We start from the raw sequence: 18087 nt of genomic DNA, 5'->3' as shown, positions 1-18087 counted from the left end.
TCATGCCATCATCTTCTTAAGATGTCCTCCTAAGACATGGTATCTCTTATCTCTGAAATATGGAGACACAGCATTCCTAATTCAGAGTGGGCATTCTGGGTCTGATTTGATAATGGCAGCTGAGGTTTCTCATCAGTCAGCACAACTGTGGGACTTTCTTAGGTGAGATTGACCCTTTGTGTAATGACTCAGTTCCCACAGGATCAATCACTATCACTTTCCTCTAATGTTGTACACGATACATTCTCTTTTGTTGTCTTCCTCACTCTGAACTATGCTGTGCATAACAGCCAACAATTTGATATCCACCATTTGGAGTGCCTTTAATTAATGAGTGAAATTTGCTGTCTGCCTACACCCACAACATGTAGATATGCACGTTGGGGCACTAAAGTCAGATTCTAGTATTTCCCTTATACCTCACAAACTCCACCACTGAAGGCAGCAAAGCCTTCCCACTATCTGCAATGCCCTTCCCATCAAAAGCATCCTTCTCTGGCACATATAGGCACTCCCATTGATGAAGATGTCATCTGATGGTTCCATCTCCCACAGGTAAAAATCTTAGTACAAACACCCCAATACAAGCTGTAATTTGAACTAGAAATAGCCAATAATGATGTTCACCCTAGATCATCCCATCTCTGTTTCAACGTTGGACACCTTGGGAAGCCTCAGGCTGCTCACCTTTTAAGGATTTCAAGTCCTTGCAGACTGAAGAAGTAGTGTTATATTCTTCTCTATGCAACAATAAACATAGAAGGCCGTTGGGTGGGTGGACATGATCATCTTCTCATTGTCTCCCATTTCATTTTATACTGAGAGGTAGGGAATGAGCTACTTAGTATGTATGTGGTGACTTTCTCCTGAATAAAATGGGGTTGTCATGCCTACGCATCATACTTGGAAGATGAAGAGCATAGACAGAGAAGTGGTTCTTCAGAAGATATGCTATGAAGTGATTTCTGTACCACCTGGGGGAGGCACTAAGGGGAGGAGAATGTATTATTTAGTGTGGAAGATGTGAAAGCTGCTTTTTAGGTTGGGAAAGTGGTAATCAGACAGAATGGCTGCACGTGCATCCTCCACAATTTTCTCCAAGTATAATTCTAGGTCAAAGACTCAGGATACAGCAAATTCTCCTGATGGCCATAGCTTCGTGGACGAAGAGGAGCCTCTTTACTAGACATCTGCCCCAACATCATAGCTATAGTGAATAAGCCCTTTCAGGCTGCTCTTCTGATAGTGACGAATCTTGGTTGTAGGGCCTAGGCTGGTCCTCACACCAGGGGAAGGAGAAGGTGGGGGATACTGAGATAACTCTCTGGAATAATTCTAGCTCACTCCTCATTTCATTCCTCTTTCTTTCACACACACGCACACACAGTGAACACAAGCAGGCACTCACTAGTGAGTACACTATTAACCAGTCTTCCACACAGTGATGTCCCCCATCTATGGACACCGTCCATCACACATATAGAAATTTCAAAAAAGTTCAGGCAACCCAGGACACTATGCTTTTTTTTCTCTATGTTTTTTCTCTTTTCCCCTAATAAAAGGCCTTTTTAGAAAATATATTAAACCAGGTAAATTTTTACTCAGATGTTCATGTGGCTGGAGCAAATCAACAAGAAAAACAATCACAAAATAAATATTTTTGTTTTCTTTTTTTCTTTTTTTAAAAAAGGAACATTTCTCTCTATATTGTCTCTCTAACTTGACAGAACTGCTTTCTTGGACAGAAGGAGAACTGTCAGAAGGGGAGTTCTGGATGGACCAGGAGGGGAACTTGAAACAAGTCAGAACCCTGAAACTGGGGAGGCCAAGGCAAGGGGGCTGGAGAGAGGGAGAAGTAAGGACAGGAGCGAGGGGCTGCCCACTTGCCCACCTGCCATTAGCATAAATTTCCTCTGTTGGGTGCATTTCTCACGTTTCCCAGGGGAGCAAGTTCCGAGAAGCAGTCAGTGTAGGGGAGGGCACAGAGGAGGCAGCATACAAAAAATGAGAACCAATGTAGGGATTCACAAAACAACAATATTTTAAGAAATCTGGTTAAAAAGAATACAAAAGTGACTCCACAGAGGGGGAGGAAGAGCTCCCGCCCCTCCCATTTTTGTCCCCTCTTGCTTTCTTGAATGACAAGAATCACTTTTAAGGTTTGTTTTATATTTGTTTCATGGTTTGGCTGGTTCTTTTTCTTAATCTCTTCATTGGCTCCTCTCCTTCAATTCATTTTGGAAAGCACCAACTTTACAGATTCGAGGCCGCTGAATTTTAGCCCCCCGTGTGAGTGTGCAAGTGTGCGAGTGTTTGTGTGAGTGTGTGTATGTGTGCAATAGCTCTTTCTTTCCTGCCTGCTTCAGTCCAAGCTTCAAGGTCCCATCTGCTGGGTGCTGACAGTCTCGTGGGAGCACCCTGTTGGCACTAAGGTGAGGGCTTAGATATCTTTGCAGCTCAGATTTGTGGATCCCCTCCCTGCCCAGCATTGGAGTGGTCTCCCTCCACATTAGCTACAGAGTTTTCCTGTCTCATACTCAATAGGGTTTGGCAGCTTCGAATTGAAAGCCCTCAGGGAGGACTGGATCCTGCCCACCTCATTGTTGGCCAGCTTGAGCCGATGCCGGAGCAAGCAGGAGAAGAGATCAAGTCGGACTTTTCCAGGTGGAGAAAGCTGGTTTACCCGGTCCCTAAGCTCAATGAGCTGCAAGAGAGCTGAGTCCTGGGAACCTTGAGTATAGGGATAGTCCAACTGGAGTATTAAGTCCCGAATAGCATCAGGGTCAAAGGGCAAGCTGTAGCCAAAGACCTGCAAAGTGTTGATTTTCATGTAGCCCAAATTCTTGGAGGGGTCAGTCATCTCCAGTGGTTCATAGTAGATTGTCTCATTGGAGCTATCATCCAGGGACTTGATTCGGCTCCGTAGGTAAACATGGACTGTCTCAAAGAAGGTCTTCCACCTGTTCCCCAAGGTGATAGTCCAGTTTTGGCACTGGGCAGCTGCATCCACATTAGTCCTCTCCCAGTCAGGGAAGTCACCCTCATTCACGGGCATGAACCAACTCTCAGAGTGGCTGCCCCCAAAAGGATTGACATAGATGGCCATGACAGGCTCCAGGGTGCTGTTCTTAGTGAGGCAGATCTGCAAGGACAAGGCCAACATCACGTGCACCAGCCCAGGCTTGTACTTGTTGCTCTTCAGGGTGAGCAGCATGCGCTTCCTCCAGGAAGGATCGAACCAGCTGCCCAGACGCATGTCATTGCTGATGAAGATGGAGTGTACCTCGATGCGGCTATCTCGCTTCTGCAGCAGGTACTTCAGCTCTAGGTCCTGCAGGTCTGTCTCCAACCCAAGAAAGTTCTCCAGGGATTCAGCCACCTCTGGTCGGCACAGCCCCTGAGCCAGTACATAGCCTGGGTTGCAGCTCCCACAACGGGTGCTATTGTCTGGAGCGCAGTGGGCACATGCAGGCCCTTCGCCCAAGGCACATGGGATGGGGCCCTGGCAGGAAGATTGGTCATATGGGCAGGTGCAGCTGTGGCTCTGTTCCAGGAAGGTGCCAGGGAAGGTGCTTTCTCCACAGTAGAGGAGGGATTGGACTCGATTCCACCAGTAAGACAAAGTCCTTAGAGAGGGAGATAAAAATGAAACAAGGGTCAAAGGACATTGACAAACAGGCAGGGCAAGCAATGAAGAAGATTAAAGTCCCTGATTCTCTGAATGATGGAAACCCTACTGCTCTGCTCTTTGAGAAAATCCTGGAGCTCTGTGTCTGATGGATCAGCACCAGAAATTTTTGACATCCAACTTGTGCTGAAAGCAGTAAGGTTCATCTCTCCCAAATCCCTCATTCCCTTATTCAAAAGCCTACAGAAAATCTCCAACATCTTCTATATCATATCTAGGTTTTCAGCCTTAGAGGGCTCTCCAAACATTCCAACTTCCTGCCAACTGCATTCCCACTTCAAAGTCTTTGTCCTTTCTATTCTCTCTTTGAAACAGAATTTTTATAGCCAACTCTTTTGGTATTCTAAACATAAAGAAGTCAGAAATGTCTAAGGTGATAAATATGCTCATTACTCTAATTTGATCATTACACATCATATATGTATGGCAAAATATCTCACCATACCCAGTAAATATACACAATTATGAACAACAAATAAATAAAAATTAAAAGCAATAGATTTCAACTCTTATGTTACCTCCTCTAAGAGGTCTTCCCTGATAATCCTTTCAAAAGAACTACTTCAGTCACTATCACATCATCCTGGTTTTATTTTCTTTTTAATTCATGGCAATTATCAGTATCTGAAATTACTGTGTTTATTTATTATTTACTTGCTTATGGACTGCTTTCCTATAAATACCATGAGAGGGAGGACATTATATTATTGATCAACATAGTCTCAGAAATGAGAATTGTTGCTGGTGCATGGTAGAAATTCAAAAAGTAAATGGCCTGTCCTTTCCACTTATACTTCCCCTCTCCGCTGTGCCTCAGTGGAAGCCATGTCTGGGTTGCTGTGAAGGCAACTCCCCTTGTCCGGAACACTGTCCCACCTGTGTGTGCTAGACCTTGTCCAGATCCTCCTGCACAATCTGGCCAGGACTTCCTTCTCTAAGGACACTTTCCTCTCTGGCCTTTCCCTCTAGGAAAATATCCCTTTATGTTTCACTGCCACACATTTAACTAACTGCCAAATAGTTATAATTATCTAATTTTTGTTTCTTTTTTTTATGTTAAATCTTTCTCATTCTGTAACATGTCTAATAGCTTAATATTGGGTCATCAGAAAAGTTGTGATGTATTTTTCTACACAAAAAATGTGTCATGACTTTTCCAACAACCCAATAGTAGGATGTAATATAGACTTAATAAAATTTTGTTAAATAAATAAATGAATAAGTGGATGAATATGTGAATGCCTTCTATAACATATCCCACTCTATTCCTGAGGCACAAGGTCTCAGCTTTCTTTCCTCCCTTGACTGAGAACAGACAAGTCACTGTGTGTATTTTTCATCACTTGAAAATGCTGTATGAGCTTAAACTCCACCTATTTCTTTCCTAAAAGACTTATTAAAATGGAAATGAGTGAGAATTAGAGCATTATTAGAATAGCATTTGAATCTACTATAATTTAGATAAAAGTGAAATTAACCTCTCTCTTTTTCCCTCTCACTTCAGACATAATTTACAATTGAGAATGACGCACATGAGTAGGTCAAGAGTACAGGAATTCAGAAAGGCCAGGTGGGTCACCATTCTCGCATCTCCCATGCTGGACCTGGAGTCCTCCTTGGCCTCAGTGGCTCTTGGTGGGAGGTGCTGAGCTCTGGCTCTAGCGTTTGGAGTGCTCACCTCTCCTTGGGCAGGCGGAAACGAGGCTGCCGATGGCAGCGCTTACAGAGGTTGAAGAGCCGGCGGACAATTCGGTGAGTCTTCTTGAACAGCACTTTCAAGCTGGAGCCCAGCTGCTGGTAGCGGTGCTGGAGGTTGGTGTCCATGGCCCAGAACTGAGAGATAGCTGTGGAGTTCAGGAACCTGTCATCGGGCAGCCTTTTCAGCAGAGCCTGGAACTCTTCTGTGGGCAAGAACATAGGAGCTGCAGCTGAGAGGCAGCGACACACAGCCTTGGGAGGGGCAAGTTGGGGCTCCCAGGCATAGGCCTTCAGTCACTGCATGAGGAAGGAGACTTTAGGAGACTTTACTTCACATTTCTAGGCCCGTTTCACCCACCCCCCCACCGCCTCTCTCTCTCAAGCTTTCTTGAGAGATAATTAGCACACCAGAAAATATGGGTTCAGGATTTTCCCCCTAATATGTTTCTGAATTTCAAGAGATCTCTAAAACCTGGGACCAGCAGTTAGTGTAATGGCTATGTTGCTGGACACCCATGTAGTTGACCGCAGTTCGCATCCCAGACCCGGTGGCTTAAAACTCATGCTGGGAGCATGTGCATGTGTGCCCAAGATCCTGAGAGGAGAATGGAGGAGAAGGGATTGCGGTGTGGCCATCTCCCCTGGGGGGGGTGATTTCTCGCTTTCTATCTCTCTGTCTCTCTCTGTCTGGCAAGTGCATGTCCCCTATGTCAAAATAAAAAAAAAAAGAAAAGAAAAAAGAAAAAAGAAAAACAAAACAGATCTCTATCACCATTCAAGAGGCCAGAGAGCCTGCCTTTGCCAATGACCTCGGGATGCATCTCTTTCCTCTGCTTTTGCCAATGACCTCGGGATGCATCTCTTTCCCCTTTATGCCTCCTTGTAAGTCATAACACAGTCTTCAGTCAGTTTTCCTCAATAATATCACAACACACTTTTGAAAGATGTAAGGCACTCTTGGAGGTGAGCATGCATACCTCTCAGAAATCTTCTCAGAAAATTTTCACTCCCAGAGGTTGGCCTCTCCCCTCCATATCCTTCTCTCTGACTCCTAAGATAGTTTTCCTTTCTTTCACCCTCAGCTCTTGGCCAAATACCCATTCTTTCTTGCAGCTCATCCAAAACGTGTTTTGTGGTTCTAAACTGCTACTAAGTCTGAGTTATCCTTAGAGCTTTCTGGACACACCAGGTTTTCATAACTTAGGCTCAGATCTGTCTTCTTGCATTGCTTTGACTGCAGCCACGAGGTCTCCTCATTGAGGTCTAGACAGCTCTCATTTACTCGTTAGCAATAACTCACAGTGGTGATAACCTGAAGTGATGTTATGGAACATAACTCACCACCATTAACCCAATGCATGGGGTCAGGAGACTGGAATCTGGTATTTTCCTTAGTTACTAAATGCCTTGTCTAAGACTTGAAATTACAACCCCTTAGGTCTCAGCTCATTCTGATTTCTCATGTACCTCATTCTTCATTTCCCCAGAAGATGAGAGACTCACATCTAATAATGGCACTAACAAGCATTTGCATAGTTCATTTTATAAAATAGGTAAGTGTACAAAAGAGCTTAGATAAAAATAGAATAAGCTTTCATGTGCCTTCCACCTAGCTTTTTCCATACTGGCTTAATTTTTTAAATGAAGCAAACCAGAACTTCCAGCAAGATGGCTGACCAGATGTGCTTAATGTACTTCCCTACCACAAACAAAAAGACCAAAGCAAAGAATAAGCAGCTGACATTCTGATTGATTGAGGTCGAGTGCTATAATGGGGATGGGGTATAGATGTTGCAGATATGAAGATTCAGAATAGTGTGGTAGAGGGAAGGAGCATCTTGCATCTGCTGCCCAGTTGAGATCAGCTTGAAACTGAAAGGGGTATTGTGTGATGAGGAGAGTACAGGCCAGAGAGTCCTCAGATGCCTCTAGTAACACCATGGACACCTGAAGTCTTTACTACGGTGGAACCCTTCAGCCTTCACAGACCCTGAGACCAGTTTGAGAAGTGGCTAATGAGGCCACACCACTGAATTTCCCCAGAGGAGTCCAGGCCATGTTGTACTCCCCTCCATTCAGACTGCACTAAGCCTTCTCATGATCATGATTGCACTAAGCCTTCTCATGATCACACCCACCTGCATCCTGAAAGAGTAGCTGGGCAAGCAATCCTGCTCACAGCCACCCCTACTGGGAGCCCCTGGAGTGGTCTCACCCCTTTGCCACCCTGTGAAGAGCTAGGTGAGCTATCCCAATCACAGTCAAGCCCCTTGAGAGACCCTGGGTTAGCCATGTCTTGTGGAAGCAGCCAGAGATGTTTTAGCCAGCCATGTTCTGCCCATGGCTAAAACACTGAAAGGGTCCCACCCCACTGTGCTCTGTGAAAGTAACCAGGAAAGTGACTCAGCCCAAAACCACTAAAGCTGAGAGCTGCTAGAGGAGCCCTGCCCACTCTCCATCTCATATCCCAGGGGAACAGCCAGGTGAGTTACCCCATCCACAGTCACATGCTGTGTGGGGAGATGCTGGAAGAGCTCTACACACCAGTAGCCTATGGAAATAGCTAGAAGATCTGCCCCCTCTGCACATCACACCTACAGACAAACCTGTCCACCACAAATATATCCTGCCTCTTGGAGTGCTGGGTCCCAACCAAAAAGCCAGCCTTATAAATTCCTTCAGCCTAGGCCACTGAGGCATTTGCAGGTACACCTGATGCTGATTGCAGCTGAAGAAACTACACAGAGACTACACTACCATACCTATGTGGAACCAAAGCCAGCATACACTACCCAACTGATATCCTAGGATCTACCTTTAGGAGAAAATCTTTCACCATTAAAGCCATCTTATAAAAATAGAGCCAGTTGTTCCACCAGATGCATGGATATCAATGTAGGGACACAAGAAACATGAAAAAGCAAAGTAGCATGATACTCCCAAAGAAACACAATGATTCTTTAGCAATAGATCTCACAGAGAAGGAAACCTATGAGATATCTGAAAAGGATTAAAAATAATGATCATAAATTCAGTGAGAATCAGACTACGGTTATACAAGTCAATGGAATCAGGAAAGTAATACAGGATTTAAATGAGAAATTTAACAAAGAGATATCATGAAAAAGAACTGAACAAATATTTCAGAACTGAAAAAATTTAAAAATTTAGACAAGAGCTTTGACAACAAGCATGATAAAACAGAGGAAAGAACTTTTGAACTTGAAGACAGGTCTTCTCAAATTACACAGACAAAGAGAAAGGAAAAAGAAAGAAGGAAAGAAGAATAAAGGTTGGCTTGATGGTACAGCAGTAACACTGTTCAAATGATACTGGATCAACAGAAGATTGTTAAGTTTGATTTCCTGATCAACCTATACATGCTGGGCACACATGACCATTATCCTGGTTGGCTAGGAGGACTTGAAGGGGTGATCACAGCATAAGATCCTGTTGAGAGTGCATGCTTCTCTCTATATATCTATCTCTCCCTTTTCCTGTCTTACACTCTGATGAAAGAAACTAAAAATAATAAGAAGAATAAAAAAGAAAACCTATGGAACCAAAAGATACCATTAAGTAACTAAATATTTGCATTATGGGAGTTCTGGAAAGAGAAAAGATGAGGAAAATTATAGAAAACTATTTCATAAAATAAAAACTGAAAACTCCCCAAGTTTTCAGAGACATAAACATTCAGATTTAGGAAGCTGAGAGGTCTCAAATGTATTCAACCCAAAAGTTCCTCTCTGAGGCACATTAAAGTCAAGCTGTCAAGACTCAAAGATAAAGAGAGAATTCTAAAGACAGCAAAAGAGAATCATCAAGTTTCATATAAAGGAATATCCATTAGACCAACAGAAGGTTTCTCAGTGGAAACCTTCCAGACCAAAAAGAGAATGGATGATATATTCAAAGTAAGAAACAATAAAACTGCCAGCCAAGAATATTACACCCAGCAAAGCTATCCTCCAGAAATGAGAAGGAGAAGCAGTCTTTCCCAGATAAACAAAAACTAAAACAAAGTTATCTTCATGAGACTAGCTTTATAAGAAATGCTTAAGGGAGTTCTACATCTGGAAGCAAATGGATAATAATCATCATCATGAAAATGCTAAAAGTACAAAACTCACTTGAAGAACAGATACATAAATGTGAAAAAGAAATCAAACCTTAATGCTAGAGAAAGTCTTCAAACTGAAAAGAATACAATAAGAGAGGAAGAAACAAATGAAATGCAGAACAACTGGAAAACAATTAACTAATTGACAGGAGTGAGTTCTCACCAATAATAATTGTAATGCAAATGTATTAAACTCTCAGATTAAAAGATGTAGACTGGGACCAGCAGTTAGCATAATGGCTATATTGCAGGACTCCCATGCAGTTGACTGCAGTTGAGTCTCAGACCCAGGACTGGGTCCTGGGCGCGTGTGCATGCATGCCCAAGATCCCGAGAGGAGAATGGAGACAAAGGGTTTGCAGCGTGGCCATCCCCCCCGGAGGGTGATTTCTCACTTTCTGTCTCTCTGTCTCTCTATGTCTTTCTGATGAGCGTATATGCCCTATAGCAAAAACTTCTCAAAAAAATAAAAAAATGTAGACTGGCTGTATGGATAAAAAACCAAGACAGAGTCATAATAAACTCATTTCACTGGTGAAGATAAAGACTAAAAGTGAAGTGGTAGAAAAAGATAGTCTACATAAAAACCCAACGTGAGCAGGAGTGCTATACTTAAATCAGATAAAATAGACTTTAATTCAAAAACTGTAAGAAGAGACAAAAAAAAAGCATCATTATATTATGATAAAGTGATGAAATCAGCAAATGGTATAACAATAGAAAATATATATGCATCTACACCAGAACACCTAAATATGTGAAGCAGATATTAGAGAGACAGACTCAAGACACCAGCAGTTGAGGACTTCAACACCCTACTGTTAGCACTGGACAGAACATCTAGGGGGAAAATTAAAAAGAAATATAAAATTTAAACTATACCATAGACCAAACGGACCTGACAGACATTTATGGAACATTTCACCAAACAGCTGCAAAATCACATTCTTCTCATCAGGAACATTCTTCAGGATAGACCATACGGTAGTCCACAAAAGTCTTAACAATGCAAAATTTTAAAAACATACCTTTTCTACCACAATGGAATTAAACTGCTAATCAATAACAACAGGACTTTGGCAGTTGTATGAATGCATGAAAGTTAAACATCATGCCTCTGAATGACCACTGTATCAATGAAGAAATTAAGAAGGACATTTTAAAATAACTTGAAACTAATGAAATGAAAGCACAGCATACTAACATCTATGGTACATAGCAAAAGCAGTAGTAAGAGGGAACCTTATAACAATAAGTGCCTCTGTCAATAAAGTAGAAAGATTTCACATAACCTAACAATGTAGCTCAGGAAGCTAGAAAAGCAAGAACAAATCAAACCTAAAAATTAGTAGAAGGAAAGAAATAAAGGTCAGAGCAGAAATGAATGAAATTGAGACTTAAAAACACAATACAATAGTTCAATGAAACAGGAAGTTGGGTTTTTGCTTATTAATAAAAGAATATAGTTTAAGAAGTAAGTAAGGAATTTTTTTAAAAAAATAAGTAGATTTTAGCTGCCCTGTCATACACACAAAGTAAGAACAGGAGATATTACCTTCAGTACAGTAACCATGGTGCTATACAATACTACTACATGTACTTCTGTATCTTTATGTATCTCATAACATCATGCTGTGAACCTCAAATATATATACTAAAATTTATTTTTAAATAAAGGGACTTGAATCTCCTGAACTTCCCCTTCTTCTCTATCCTTTTATAACCATGCTCTTCAATATTTTTTCTTACCATTGTCACTTTTTTTTTTTTTTTGAGAGGTTTTTCCTATAGGGTGCGTGCACTCGCCAGAAAGACAGAGAGACAGAAAATGAGAAATCACCCCGCCAGGTGGCTGAAATCCTTTTTCCTCCATTTTCCTCTCAGGATCTTGAGCATGCATGCACATCCGTCTGCCATGAGTTTAAACCACTGGGTCCAGGACCCGAACCATGGTCGACTACATGTGTGTCCAGCAACATAACCATTACGCCAACTACTGGTCCCAAGTTTTGTGTGCTTTCTACAATTATCTTTTTTTTTGTTTGTTTTTTGGAGAGGTTTTCACTATAGGGTATGTGTTCTCGCCAGATAGACAGAGAGAGACAGAGAGACAGAAAGTGAGAAATCACCTCCCAGGGGGGATGGCCATGCCAGAATCCCTTCTCCTCCATTCTCCTCTCAGGATCTTGGGCATGCACGCACACGTACCCAGCGTGAATTTTAAGCCACCAGGTCCGGGACGCAAACCGCGGTCGACTATGTGGGAGTCTAGCAACATAGCCGTTGCGCTAACTGCTAGTCCCCCCTACAATTATCTTTATCCACAAAAATACTATATACTGATTAGCATGTTTATAAGCATCATATAAATAGTATTAAATATGTGTTATATATAATAAATTATTATTATAGTATTATATATAAACATATAAATATGTATAAAATACATAACCTTTTCCTTTTTTTGCTTTATCCAAAATTGTTTCGGAGATATATTCATGTACCTATCATTCATTTAGTATTTAAATGTGTGAATATACCATACCTAGTATTTTTAAATTTATATATGTATAAATTTGTGTGTGTGTGTGTGTGTGTGTGTGTGTGTGTATTTTTCTCCATGAGAGACAGAGAGGGAGGAAAGTAGAGTAAGATAGGCACTCCCAACAGAGTATGCCAGCCTGGGTCACAGGCATGTGTGCATGCCTGGTGTGTTCAGAGGTCCTAGAATGTGAACCCAGGATCTTTCCCATGCAGAAAAAGAACTGCTGAATTGCTGCCTGAGTCACAGTGTTCTTTATACAGTGATTTCTTCTACATTGTTTATAGGAGGCTTCCACCACTTATTATTATTACATTCTCTCTTTTACAGATGAGGGAACTGAGGTGAGTAACTACATGACTAATCCAATGCAGTTGGTCAGTAACAGGGCAAGGATGCAAAGATTCCAAAAATTCCCCTGAATCTAATATTCATATTAGTTACATCAGCAACAAGTTATTTGTATATATTTTATATATGTATTAGTTGCTTGTTACATCAGCCACAAGTAACAGCTAGCTTTGTACTGTTCTATGCATTTACTCTATGTTTTTGCTTTATCCAAAATTATGTTTCAAATATTGTTATGTTTCAAATATTGTTATGTACCCTGTGAACAAATATTATTCTAGGCACCTTGGGATCAGTAGCAACAAGACAACAAGGTCTGCATCTTCATTTAATTTACCTTAGTTCATTAAGTCTTTAAAACATACCTCTTAGATGTATACTATGCCCATTCACATATAGAAATAAAATAACACTCTAGATTCATGGTAGTAATATCAACTGCTTGGAGTCACAGAGATAATTAGTGGCTAGCCTGAATCCAAGCTGAGTTCCCGAACTTCTTGCCCTGGATCTTATAGCCCCCACTTACTGACAGGGAATACTGGACCAGCTCGCTGCTCACCTGACTCCTCAAACTGCCGGTTGTGAGTGGCCCAGGAGTCCTGGATCTGCAGTAGGCTGTCTTCCATGGCCTGGATGTCAGCATCAGGGCAGTTGCATTCTGGGAAGGTAGGGCTGCACTTGCACCAGCAGTCATTCTCCTTGCAGATGAGCTCACCCTCAGAGCTGCATGTGATGTAGCTGAGCGCTGCAGTCACAAAGCGCTCACGCAGGTACTCGGGCAGCAGCACCTGCAGGCCTAGGGCAAGGATGTGTCAAGGAATCACTAGGCAAAACGAGTGGAGACTCTGTTTCCCATACCTAAGGCTGCAGAATCCCCAGTTGGGGTTCTGCTGACTTGTACATCTTGGACCCAAGGATGGCCACCCCAGGGCTTGATCCTGCTGAGCTGGTTGGGAGAGAGGGCTACTGCTGCCCCATGACAGATGGGGGAGGATCTGAAAATGCAGATGAGGAACATCAAAGCCTGAGGCTTAGCCAAACCCCTCACATCAGCCAAACCTAGAGCATGAATATCATAAGAACAGGATTATAGGCGACACATCAGCATTTCTAAGATAGAAATGGGAAGATGTTTCAGATAAAAGAAATGCTTACAGCCCTCATGGGGGAGGAATTAAAGCTTGATGGGCTTTTGGCCCTGTATCTGAGAGCCATCCTTTTTCTAGCCTAAAATTAGCACTACACCTCCTGGGACATTATTGAATGCTGACTTTCCTGGGCCTCCCACCTCAGCACTGATGACCAAGGAGGCTAGTCTGGACAAGAGGTAGGGACAGGTATTGTGGGTATAAGTGAACATTATGCCAGCTACTTTCTAGATATGATTTCAAGTCATGGATGTACTAAGTTTCTGTAGATGAGGAAATCCGAGCTCAAAGACCACAGTGACCTGTCCATGTCACAGAACCAGTAGGCTCTACTTGGTGTCAACCCTGTCCTCATCCTATCAGATCATACAGTATAACTGGTACTGGCTGCTCCATCTCTACAGGATTTAACTCTTAAGGAGACTTGAAAGTAGGATGGTAGTCAAATGCCCTGAGATCTTTTCTTTTTTTTTTTTTTTTTTCAATTTGCCTCCTCTGATTTGGCTAAAATGTACTAAATCTCTTCAAACTTCTGTGTTCTCACATGTCTGTGGTGGATATCAGTTTACCAGTAGTAGAACACACTCCTAGTTGGCTTTGAGCCACACATAAGGCAGCTAGCTGTTAGAAGCTTACCAAGGGGTGAGCAAAAGATAGGCATGACTTCAGGTGCAGTCTGGGCCATGTTTAAGGTCAGAACTGCAGGGAGCTCCCCCAGTAGACCTGATGCCAAGAGAGTGAGGAACATGAAGACTTCTGGATTTGATGAGCTCCCCTTTCCTCAAATGTCTGCCAGCACTTTATTTTCACACCCTTGACCTTGTGCTTGGCAGGAAATCAGAGAGCCCAAGGTGTATATCCCAGTCCAGCAGACCTCAAAATATAACTTAAAATTGACAGCAGCCATGGATGTTTGTGTTCTTGCTCAAGGTCTACCTTCTATTCTAAAGTGCTCCTAAATTTTCTTGTCTTGAAACTGTGCCCACCTTGAGTGGTCCTCCCCCATACCCTGTCCACCACATGCTGGCTTTCAATACTCACCCTCTCCAAGTCCTTTCCTTTCACCTCCCTGCACCACCACCCTCCTCACCAGAACATTTCCCATTGCTATAAAATAAGTGCCCTAAGCAATGGCTGCATGAGTGATGGGCTATAAAATTAAATGGTATAAACTATTCCAAATGAACCACCAGACATTTTGAACTTCACTCATCACTAATTTCCAGACACAAAACAGGTCCATCCAGCAACACAGGAGAAGAAGGATGTTAATTGCATTAGGTAGCTTTAAATAAAGTAGTCTTTTACTCCTCTTTATTTTATATATATATCTTGATTCCTAAAGCATTGCTGGGTTGCATATGGCTCAGGTTGCCTGGAATTTGTAATCATAGATCCTGGGTGAGGGCTATTGATTTTGTAATGCTGAGACAATAATATCTTAAACAGAGTCCGATTCAGTTAGGCCTTAAGAAAAATGAACTTTTCCCACTGAATCAGTCTGCATAGCCCTACTGCTAGGATGCTTGGGGGACTCAGAGCTGGAGATGAACACCTCTCCTTATCTCCTAGCTTCCAGACATAGTGTGCCACACTTTCCTTTTTCTGTTCAAGTTTCGTTTGTTTTGCCTCCAGCCTAAAGACTCCCATTACTCTCAAATTCTTGTTTCAAATTTCTCATGGAAGATCACAGACTAATAATAGAAAACAGGGGCTACTCTCAGGCTGTGATTGTCAATGTTCTCACAGTTTGCATAGCTCTTAGTTGAACTGGAGATGGTGGCCCTCAACTGCTTTGCAAAGGCCAGCTATTCCCCAATGTGTTTATAGGATAAAACAGAGGGCTTGTTGGGAGGGAGGGGGGGGCAACAAAGATCACTGACTAGGTCAAAACTTATAAGGATATATGTGCTATTCCTCTTAGGATAGTGATGAAGGTCTGAGAAGAAATATGGGTTGGGAGGATTTAGGTGTCAAGTAGTATGAGCAATGGGTGTTAGATATTGGGTAAACCCTACCAGAAGCTTTCTCTAGAAAGTGATGGCAAGTTGTAGAATACCGCCCCCATTCTTGTCTTAAGAAGGGTTTAACTAAATCAGGCAGGACTTTTCACTGCTCTTTGGTGATCCAGGTGTAAATAGTGTAAACACAATCATGGTACTACTTACCCAGCAACTGTACTTTGTTCTCTGGACTTTGCACCAGGACAGAGCTGACTGAGTCCAGATTGTCATAGTTGCTGCAACCCAGAGGACCAGTCCTGGTTTCTGTGACCTAGAGAAGGAAGGAGTAAGGTATAAATTTAGATGAGATGTGGATACATTCCCTTTGTGCTTCTCTTCTTTAATGATACAATCCTGGGCTCTGTGTCTTGTCCTTAGCCAGCTAAAAGAATGGTATGTGCCTTTCCCTATCTCAGGAGCATAAAGTCACTTTTCTTGCTTGTCCTGAGTCATTCTCAGTCTGTGATATATGGCTGGCAGCAGCAGTTGTACATAAGTGGATCTCTTTCAGAGAGTGCCAAAGGGAATTGTGTCTGGGAAGAGAAAATTCAATGTAGTCAGAGGAAGCTGGAGGAGGAGGGAGACCTTTAAGCAAAAGTCACCCATTCTCCCTTAGAGGAAGGCAGGGGGGCAAGATGTCATGTCTGTGAGCCTGCTGGTGAGCCCAGCTGCATCCACTTGATGTGGTGCTCAGAGACTTCAGGAATCCCAATGATGAAAAGCACTAGAGAAATATGACTTATGAGTATTATTATTAGTATTAAACATTTAAGTCCCACCTCGGCACTGAGACGTCCTTAGAGAAAATCAGCCATGGACTTACTGCATATTTTAATAAGTATATTAAATATACATAAACTCTTATAGCCATGTAATATTCCACAACACCATAGAGTCATTTTAAAATATTATAAAGTTGGCCCATCAGTTTTCCCTGATGTTTAAAGTATAAGATGAAAAATGGGGAGCTTTAAATGCATTGAAATAATTATGTAGTAAGAATGATGGGGACTGGAGGCCCTTTCTTCTCAGGATCTCTGAAGTCTTTGCCAACAATCAATCAACCAATCAACAAGTATTTATTGAGCAGCCACTGTTCAATTCCATACAATTCATCAAACATTCATAGAGTGCGTTTTCTGGAGTTCTTCAGGGAAGTCCATCCAATACCTCTGACCTCTTCATCTGGCTTAAAACACCTCTGCTTTGCAGTAGATATACGAGTTAGTTTTCTATCCTATTCTGTGAGTATTTATTTATGGGCCTCACAAATTACAGTTGCCAAAGAAATAAGCTCATATTTATTTTACTGGCCATGCTGTTGGCAGCAATTAATAGAGTGTCTGGCACATAGTAGGTACTCCTTAAGTTTGAGAATGTATGAGCAATGTATTCTAGGTTTGGAAGAAGGGATGGGCACGAAGATGTCCAAGTGATATACTGCATCCTCAGGGAGGCAGGCACACACACAGCACAATACACACTCAAGTCATAATGAGCACCAAGAAAAGCACAACTCTAAACAAAGAGAATGAGGAGCAGATATCTTCTGAGTTGATCCTTAAGGGTAAATAAGAAGTGGACAGGTAGAGACCGGAAAGAAACATACTTTTAGAAAAAGAAGGGGTGTGTGAGCTTCAGTGCATGGGCTCTAAAATGCATAGGACAGGTGCAGGTGCATAGTGTAGGGCAGGTTCTGGTGCATGGAACAGGTGCAGGTGTATAGTGCAGGGCAGGTGCCAGTGCATAGGACAGGTGCAAGTGCATAGTGTAGGGCAGGTGTAGGCACATAGTGCAGGTGCAGGTAGATGTGTAGTGTAGGGCAGAGGCCGGTGCATGGGACAGGTGCAGATGCTATGTAACATAGTAAATACAAACTGTAAGCCACATATTTCATGGGATTTTAGTTTACTAGGCTTAAAATATACACTGGAACAAAGTAAACAAGTGAGGGATAGTGTGATACTGACTAGAAGTACAGGGAAGAGAGAGATGGGAGAGACCCTTGCAGCTGACTTTAAGGGTGAGGTGAGGCATAAATTGGTCTTGACAGATGAGTAGGGGTAATATGGAAGGAAGAAGGAATTAGAAAAAGAGAGAGAGCTCCAGACCAAGACCAAGGGATAGATAGTGGTGCATGGGATGCAGCCACCAGCCTGTCTGAATGATGACCAGTTTCCCAGTTAAAATGGTGGAGTGTGGCATTTGGTAGCCTTGCCTTCCCTACCTCCAGGTAAGCTGGCCACCACATTGTCACTGAATTCTGCAATGGCTTTTCCACTCACCCCCTCTCATCCTAAGATGGTCACTTACCAGCTATATCCTGGCAGGACAGATCAGAGAAGAGCTACAGCTGGACCTAACCTTTTCCTTTCTGATCCCCATACCTGTTCCTCCTCCCCTCCCTCCATCTGCTTACCTCCACTACCACCATGTTGGTCATTTCTGGGCTGCCTTTGATGTTAATTTCTGATCTCTACTCTGCTGTTTTCAAAGGTGAGTTCCACAAGAGGATAATCAGTTAAGACACC

The 18087-nt window shown here is 42.4% G+C and overlaps 1 protein-coding gene across 1 annotated transcript in view; it reads right to left on the bottom strand.

The window, feature by feature from the left end:
* Positions 1–768: 768 nt before the first annotated feature.
* BRINP2 (BMP/retinoic acid inducible neural specific 2) overlaps positions 769–18087 on the bottom strand; it is a 137204-nt gene continuing 119885 nt past the window's right edge. Inside the window, exons 5-8 of the mRNA XM_006160885.2 lie at positions 15722–15827; positions 12965–13201; positions 5367–5589; positions 769–3626 (exon numbers count right to left, since the gene is read on the bottom strand). Coding sequence (XP_006160947.1) covers positions 2510–3626; positions 5367–5589; positions 12965–13201; positions 15722–15827 — 1683 coding nt within the window. The 3' untranslated portion in view covers positions 769–2509. The remainder of the gene's footprint in view (positions 3627–5366; positions 5590–12964; positions 13202–15721; positions 15828–18087) is intronic.

This window comes from Tupaia chinensis, unplaced genomic scaffold (genome assembly GCF_000334495.1).
Source record: "Tupaia chinensis unplaced genomic scaffold, TupChi_1.0 Scaffold000710_1, whole genome shotgun sequence".
NCBI classification, from domain to species: Eukaryota; Metazoa; Chordata; class Mammalia; order Scandentia; family Tupaiidae; genus Tupaia; species Tupaia belangeri.
This window is presented reverse-complemented; position numbering and strand designations above follow the sequence as displayed.